At 31.9% G+C, this 8789-nt stretch overlaps 1 protein-coding gene and 1 long non-coding RNA gene across 2 annotated transcripts; one reads left to right on the top strand and one right to left on the bottom strand.

The window, feature by feature from the left end:
• Nucleotides 1-4247: 4247 nt before the first annotated feature.
• On the top strand, nt 4248-5640 carry LOC8287178 (rRNA-processing protein FYV7). Its single transcript, XM_048369646.1, has 3 exons — nt 4248-4697; nt 4790-4902; nt 5081-5640. The coding sequence occupies exons 1-3, from the start codon at nt 4517-4519 to the stop codon at nt 5366-5368; spliced, it is 582 nt and encodes a 193-aa protein (XP_048225603.1). The 5' UTR covers nt 4248-4516; the 3' UTR covers nt 5369-5640.
• Nucleotides 5641-5763: 123 nt separating this feature from the next.
• Nucleotides 5764-6592, bottom strand: LOC112535134. Its single transcript, XR_003079326.2, has 2 exons — nt 6009-6592; nt 5764-5923 (listed from the first exon to the last, which is right to left on the bottom strand). It is a non-coding gene; the product is annotated as an uncharacterized LOC112535134 (long non-coding RNA).
• Between the last annotated feature and the right edge of the window lie 2197 nt (nt 6593-8789).

The following is an 8789-nucleotide window of genomic DNA, read 5'->3' as shown; positions in this document are numbered from 1 at the left end:
AGGGCTTTGTTTGGTTGTTTCTTAATTGTATTAAATTTGTTTTCTTTTCTTTTCTTATGTAGCCTTTTGGATATAAAATAGTAATGTCACCAATTAATTAATTATAAAATCTAAAAAATAATTTTTATATTTAATATTTGGTAGATTAAAAATTTATTAAGTATTAAATTTTTAAAATTATTTTATTTAGTATTAAATAGTACTAATTGTCTTATTTAAAATTTTTTTTAGCAGTTACTCTCTCCATTCTATACTAATGAATTTTTTTAGTATTTCATTTGGATTAAAAAAAATATTAATAGATTTAATTATAGATTCTATAGATATTAATATATGTATTATATTAAATAAACCTCAAGTTACATTTGATGAACTTATAGTTTGTAGATAATGAACTTTTTATTTTTTAACCTATGAATACTGATTTGTTTTATGTACAAATACTATATCCATTACTTATAATATATATATTTATTTATTATTAATGTCGGGTCATTAAACATGAACTTTATATTTATCACTTATAAAAGTATACATTCATTTGTTATTAGTTAGTTCATTACTTATAAATCGTATATATATTTGTTATTATTGTAATTTTCATTAATAAAAAGTGTATATTCATTAATTTTTAGTTATAAATTTGTTCTTAATATATGACTATGCTATTTATTACTTATAAAATATAAATTTATTTATTATTGGTGCCAGATTCATTAAATATAAACTTTAGGTTCATTACTTATAAGATGTATATTCATATGTTATTAGTGTGAGGTCTACCGAACATAAATTTTAAGTTCATTGCTTATAAATTGTATATTCATCTACTATTAGTATTAGGTTTATTAAACATAAACTTTAAATTCAATAAACATACACTTTAAGTTCATTACTTATAAAATGTATATTCATATGTTATTAGTGTGAAGTCTATTGAATATAATTTTTAGATTCATTACTTATAAATTATATATTCATATACTATTAGTAAAAGATTTATTAAATATAAAAATATATATTCATTAATTTTTACTAGAGAACTTGTTCTTAACATGTAAATCTATTTCTTAATTATGCTTTTTTAAATCATAATTTATAAACCTCATATATATATATAACTATTTTTTTATGTTTATTATTAATTATGTTAATTAAAATTTCTATTATTTTAATATACAATATCTCTTTATAAGAATGTTAATATATTCATTTAGTATTGTAGTAAAAAAGAAATATAAAATACAATAAATTGTAAGAATCGAAATATAAATATTATAATAATTAATAAATAATATAATAAAAATTAAGGAATGAGACATGATAAAGAAATATTTAATAGTATATTGATTCATCTCTCTTGTAATGAATTTAACTTTGTGGTATTAATTTATTTTTTTATTTATTAACCACTTAATTACATAAGATGCCAATTAATGTCTAATTAAATAAGTCTTAATTTCATTATTTATTAAAACATGCGCCTAACTTTATAACTTAACAATATAGGTGTATTTTAGTTTTGGCATATGATTCTTCATGTGTCCGGATGAATGATATAACAACTCATAGATCTTCTACTCGTTTGTTATTTTGTTGTGAAATATGAATATTCAATGTGTTTCAAAAGAAAATAGAAATCATGTTTATGTTATTTATACATGTAAATCCAAAAGAGCAAGTAACCCTTTGCGACTGCCCAAATAAAAATAATATAGCATATATTGGAACCAATCACTTGTAATTCTTTTCCTCTCTAAAGTTTTGATTGTTTACAATCTTTTTAATTTTCTTGTACCTCTTAAAGGATGATTGTTAAAATAATTTTTTAATTGTTACAAAACAAGCAGATATCAATCATAATTAATAATTAATAGGGTCTAAAGCGTCTAAGGTTTTAAATCTCTAACAGTTTGTTTAGATTATGGATTCATAATTCTTAAAATTAGATTTAATCCTAGGCTGAGTTAAGTTATATGATTGCTTATATTAAATATTATTTGGTATAAATATATTAATACATAAAATTAGTTAATCATATTTTTATAATCCTACGTTTGGTAGGATGGTTTAACTAGATAATAAATTGTTATAGTACTTAAATTATTGAAACATCCTTTGTTCTATATATAAAATATATTTTTCTTTCTCTCAAAACGTCTTCTAAGTTTGTCCATCAATCTACATTTAACTTTTGGCTTGAATTATCATTTATTTTTTTGCTCTAGATTATGCCGGTATAAGTATAGGCAATTGTGAAATAAATTTAAAAATTAAGATAATTTTTTACAGAAATGGTATAAAAACTCAAAGCTATATCAAGATTTTATTAATTGTGGATTAGTAATCCCACCATATATGGTTTACTAAAGACATAGAAGAGCTTGGTTTTAGATAAGACTTATCTCATGTGTTAGCTAAGCTATTGGGATTATTAAATTCATCATTTATCATATGTACCAAATACAATATTAATAATATTATGACTCATAGTTAAACAATCTCATATACCAAACGGACCGTCAAGGAAAATAAGAAATTGTTTTTGAAATTTGGGCTCATAGCACAATAGCAACTCAGCTCATAAGCCTACATAATAAATAAAATTTTAAGAAAAGTCCTTGAGATTAACAACTTTTGCACAAGGGTACTTCACATATGGTACCATAACCACTATAGCTCATGTCGGAGCGACTGAATCAGGATTGAATTTGGAGAAATTTTATACGGATAGCGCTACCTCCTTTCATCCCAAAAACACCATAATCATCATAAAACATAAAAGACATGAAATACAAATGGACCATCATCGATACATCCATGTTTGCCCATCTCAAGCTAAAATAACTTTAATAACGGTATCGATACTTTACTGAAACCACCATTATCTCATTAAAAGCTTTGCATTCGATTCCTTCTCCTCACTCTATCAAGATACACTAAAATAGCATTGCCAAGGCTTTGACCGGTGAGAGCTTCAAAAACCGATGAATCAGAAGGAGGCTACAATAAAATAACCATAAAAGAAAAGAAAAAAAAAACTAAACTGAACATTGTTGACACCATACAACAACACCAAATAGAAACATAGATCTAGATATTAAAAAAACATACAAATATATCCATAGCATACACAATAATGGAAAAAGGAAAAAATAGAGCCATTATCGGGTAAGCTTCCGATGGCTAAACTTAACAAGACCTATCCAAACCGATCATCCAACAACGGAGAGCAAGAGCAAACAATCACTTTTATAGAAGAGTCGAGAAAAAAAAAAAGGGATCAATAATTAAATAGTTTAGTTTATGTGAAAGAAATTAAGTATAATAACGGCATACTGTTGTTTTATTTTTCTTAATTCTTTTAGCTTGAATTTTGTTAGAATTCCATATTAAGATATGCAAATTTATTTTTATGAATTACAGGCCTCATATATATATATATATATATATACATATCTCCCTTCATAAACAAAGATTTAACCACCATTCGATTTTTATGATCATACATAGAAAATATGTGATTAAATATCTAAAACCACGACAAATCTTTTGTTTGAAAGAAAAATTACATTATTTTATTGAAGCCAGGGGTTCTAGGAATAAAAAAAACTCTCAAAGTCTTTGCCTCTCCCTGCCGTTGGTGGTTTCCCAATGTCCCCATCGGCAAGGACTCTTCTTCTTCTTCTTCTTCTTAGTTTTTGTTGTCTGATTTTTATTTTTTTATTTTATTTTATCTAGGCGTAATGGCTTTTTCTAAGGAGTTATAATTTTTGTTCCCAAGTCTTAGCTTGAGCTCATGGGGGCCTCTTCTGCTAGTATGTTAGTTATAGAATTTTTCTTCGATAGTCCAGTAGCAGAGATGCAAGGTTCATTTTCAACCTTCTCTGAGTTTGGTTCCAGTTTTTTTGGACTAGAGCGTTCATATCCGGTGTTTGACAATAGTTTTTGAGAGTGTCACAGCACCAAGAAAGATTAGTGTCTTGGTGGAGTTTCTTCCTTCCTCTCTAGGAGCCTACTTAGAGCAACCAAGTGCTCAATTTCTAGATAGTCAAAATTGGAATGCATTTTGTTTTCCCTCTCCCTTAGTCGGGGCAGCGGTACCTGGTTGCTGTTCCTTTTTAGGGTTTATGGTAGATGTGGGCTCTTTATATTTTTTTGTCATTTTATAATTGGATTCGGCATTTTGGCCTATGAACTTTGTATCTTTATTATGAATCCAATGAATTCGTTCTTGGTAAAACAAAAAATAAAACAAGAAAAGAAAAACTACATTAAAAAGAAAAAAGAAAAAGAAAATGAAGTTAGCGACGTCGCATGCAAAGAGAATCGGCGCAATAGTCGTTGGGCCTGGCCTGGCCCATGTTCTCTTCATCAAAACTACACCGTATCGAAGATTTCCGCCATAGGCCTTTCTCGTCTCCTGCTTTCTTTACTGGTCGAAATTAGGGTTTTCAACTTGTGCTATTCTCATTTTACTATCCGATCAATCAATTGCTCAAAATTAAGATAAAAGATGAAGAATCGGAACTCAAATAAGGATGAAGGAAAGAATGAGAAGTTTAACGGCACAAAATCGATGGACATGAAAAAGAAGAAAAAGAAGAACATGATGCGATTAGGAGGACAGGGTCTTTCCCTCGAAGTCTTTGCTAATGCGAAATCCAGTAGCAGTCACTACAATCCAGCTGTTATAAGTGCGAATTATTTTCTATTTAATTGCTTTAATTGTTTTTCTTTTTTAAGTTATAGCATGTTAATTGGAAATTTTCTCTATGTTTTCTATCAGAGAAGCAAAGAGAGTTTTACAAGAATGCAAAGTATGTGAGCAAATTTAAGAAAAAGATAAAGCAGCAGCAAAGTCAACCGGATAATCTGTCCTCAGCTGTTAAATCACTGGAGGTATGAGACATTTTTTTCTTTTAAATTTTTTTTTCTCTTCTAAATATCAGTTTTAGTAACCCAAATGAATTCTGTTAACTTATCAGTTTAATTGGCCAACCATTCGGTCAGGTGATTTTGATTAACATGTATGCAAAGATTTGGACTGGTCTTTTACTGCTTCCAGTGCTGTTTGCAGGACAAGGACGATGAAAGTGGAGAAGATAGAAATATGGTTAAAAAGAATAAGAAGAAGAAGAATGGGTCTCATAGTTTGAGAGAATTATACGAGAAACAGCACCAAGAGAAAGAGAAAGCAAGAACTGAGAGGGAGGCAATTATTAAAGCGAAAAAGGAAGAAAGAGAAAAGGCTGAAGCTCATAGAAAAGCTGAAAGAGAGAAGATGTTCAAGAAGACCCGACATGGTCAGCCTGTTATGAAGTATAGAATTGAGCATCTCCTGCAGACCATACAAGGTTCGAAATAAATTTTCAGCCATCTAGAACCTAGCATATGTTTTTTGCCCTTCTGTTAGGATGCCTGTATAGGTAACAGAGAAGTCGTTAACTATTCGGTTTTTCTTATATTGCGTGAAACATGACGGACTAATTGAGTTGCTGTTGCAACTTGAAAGAGTTTTGATGCATTTTGATATCGCACTGGATATATTGTTAATTCTACTGTACTATACTGAGATGTACTGATCACTGGATAAATAGCTTCAAATTCTGATAATTTCATAAGCTTTTCTCTCTCTTACCTTATGTGGTTACATATTTAGAATTCATAAGTTCATGTAAAGAGATAGTTTCTCTTTTAAAAACCCATGTTGGTAGATATGTTCTAATGAGAGGGAGAGGGAGAAGTAGCAAAAAGGAAGAATAGGAAAACATCACTATGCATTCAATTACAGAAACCTGACCTGAGTGGCACCCTTCCTGCTTCAATATTCTCACTAAAATGATACATACATGAAACTTTATTTTCTGTATGAAAGCATCATAGGACTATCACCCTTATACACGCACTCAAAGTCCATTATCTGAAATTTAGAATGGACAGAAATCATCAAATATCGAAAGGATAAAGAGATTTATTTTAGTAGTAATAATAATCTGGATCCCTACCCGAGGAACTAGATTAAGAGGTATATGCCTGATCTAGGCAGCACCAGTTTTCCGAGAGACGTTGTTAGGCAATCTGGCGGAGGACATAGCGCCGTGGAGGTGGGATACAAGTGGCCATGATGGCGATAGCAATGACAATTGCCATTAGAAGTCCCGTTAAGTTGGAACCACTGTCTTCACACAATTCAGAACAAACAAGTTTCCCCATCTTCAGCAACCTTGAAACAAAGCCTTTCTTCTTTCCTGTTTTCGTATCTTTTAGGAAAGCAACAAATAAATTCTTCTATTAGTATTTTTCTTCTTTTCTTTCTAATTTATTTTGGTTCTCTTCATATAAGCTTCCTTTTAGTTTCAAATCAAGTCAAGTCAAGTCAGCGTTAAATTTTTTATTTAGTAAAGACAAACGTCCATTGGTCGATCGAAGATGACTAAGAAAAGTCTATGTGTACATGTTTTTAAACGGGTAATGAAAATGAAATGCAGTGAGAACTGGGAGAAAATAATACAACGCCCCATGGTTTAGACCGACGGAGAAGCTATCATTTGATTTTGTGGTATGCGCACTAAATGTTATTCTCTTTATAATTTCCTTTGGGGTCACAACTAATATAGGTAAGATCATCCTGCTTAATAGTTTTTCCCCTTTTACCAAAATGTTAGTTTTGATTGATAATTATTATTGAATAGATTTTAGCTCTATTTCAGAAATTATTCTGTTATTTGGAAATAAATATATGGAGAATTCCAGAACTTCAAAAGAGGAGGTAGTAGAAGAATTTGTTTTTTAAAGTTAAAAAGGATAAAAATTAAATACATATATATGGAAAATGTTGAAAATTATGAGAGTTGGGGCCTCCAGTCCAGCCCTGTTCACGCCCTTGTATGGTCACAAGAGGATGAAGAGGTGGTAATTTTTCTAAGATTTCCTTTCACTTAATAGAAGGAAGATAATTTAATTTTCATCGATTGGTTTTCGAAAGATTAGAACCACTCAGCCTTAAGTCTTTGCGGTTGCGTAGTCCATTTCTCCTCCAGTCTTTTGGAATTTAATATATCAGTTTTAGAAATTCAAGGTTACTTCGATTAAGAAACTCAAAAACAATCCCCTTGGGTTATCTCCTTTCCTTTCTGATTATGGCATGTTCTTCACTAGCAGAAGCTCATGAACATTTGGTCCACCTACTAGCAGTAAATTCATAATAATCTCTCGTTATAAAGGAAATAATATGATTATAAAGAAAGAAAGAATAAGAAAAGGAAGAGGATATGAATTGCAAAAGTATCTTCATAACTGCAGAACTTCTAACAACAATACACTGATAATTTAAAATAAAAACACCACAGTGTATATTAATCAATCCTTTAACAGGACTACTACACGAATAAAAAGATGAAGAAGAAGAAGGCTAAAACATGAAGATGCGGACTGCTGATGTTAAGCAAGGCGACGCATGACATAAGTTCTACGAGGAGGAGGGCTGCAGATGACCATTAGAGCTAAAGCAATCACCAGAGCCATTAAGAGTCCCGTAAGATCAACATCGCTGCCTTCGCTTATCTCCGAGCACACCAATTTCCCCATCTGAAATCCAAAGATGTAACAATACAGGGGTGGGGTGTCTCCGAAATTGAAATATGTAATGATCGATACAAGGCTTATGGCTTCTTTTAAAATTGCGGTCCGCAGTCAAGCCTGCATTGGAGAAGAGATGAGAATGCGAAACTTCTCTTTTAAAAGTCAAATCAATGAAAATATATGATAAATGGCATGACTAACCATATGTTTAGATATTGACTCTACATTTTATCTATTCCGTGTCTATTGCATATAAGGATGGGTTACACACACCTCCATCTTGGAGCAGTTAGACTAGTCCTATCCTATCATGGAATGATGGGTTTACCGGTCACAGCCCGTATGTCGCTACTGGACACAAGATACCTCAAGTATGAGCATGCAATGATCGGAACGATCGTCACAACACTCAACACAGGAAGTGTTGTCTTGATCTTCTTCCCTAATTTCAATCTATCCCTCAGTGATCCTTATCTTCCCACTACACTAAAAGTTCAAGTCCAGATAACAGGAGCGAATCAAGTCGATAACGCTCTCTCTGCAACCCTACACCATCAGATAGTTTATAGACTACAGGATCATGCATTGAATCTACAGATCCCAGGCTTTCAAGCCTCCTCTGATGCATTGTTCATTATGGCCGACTCTGGCCAGATCCCCACTATTGTCCAAGCTCCCAGGCAGCTGGAAAAGGAAGATCTTCAAAAGTTGATCCCGACTGAGTGGGTCACCAACTACGAAAAGCTTCAGGCATCTCAATCTAAGCCTGTTCAAGCTACAGATCCTCTCTTTATCAATCAAATAGATGGAACTGTCAAAACGATCTTCACAAAGACTGGGGAATCTTCTTCAGCTCCATCCTTCTTTCAAGCATCCATGATACAACCGGTATCAAGGCCAAGGGAAAAGATCCCTATTCATTCATTCCAGTCCTCTGGAAACCAGATCTACGCCGCCCAAGTCAAAGGACACTTCGTCTGGGATGTTGCCCCAAAGATGTGCCGCCCAGGATGCACTTGTGATAATAACTTAGACTTTGTTGAACCTTCCTTTCGGCATCCAAAAAGGAATCCTCGAAACATGTCACCGGACACTCCATGTTCAGAAAGGAGATCAAAGCCGGATGACCGGGATCCAGATGGTTCCCAAAAGCAACAGACAAGTAAAACACCTCTCCCAATGTTTGATGAGGCCATCGAGTTCCT

Source organism: Ricinus communis, chromosome 1 (genome assembly GCF_019578655.1).
Source record: "Ricinus communis isolate WT05 ecotype wild-type chromosome 1, ASM1957865v1, whole genome shotgun sequence".
Classification (NCBI taxonomy): Eukaryota; Viridiplantae; Streptophyta; class Magnoliopsida; order Malpighiales; family Euphorbiaceae; genus Ricinus; species Ricinus communis.
The sequence above is the reverse complement of the archived record's forward strand: the minus strand, read 5'-3'. Positions and strand labels throughout refer to the sequence as shown.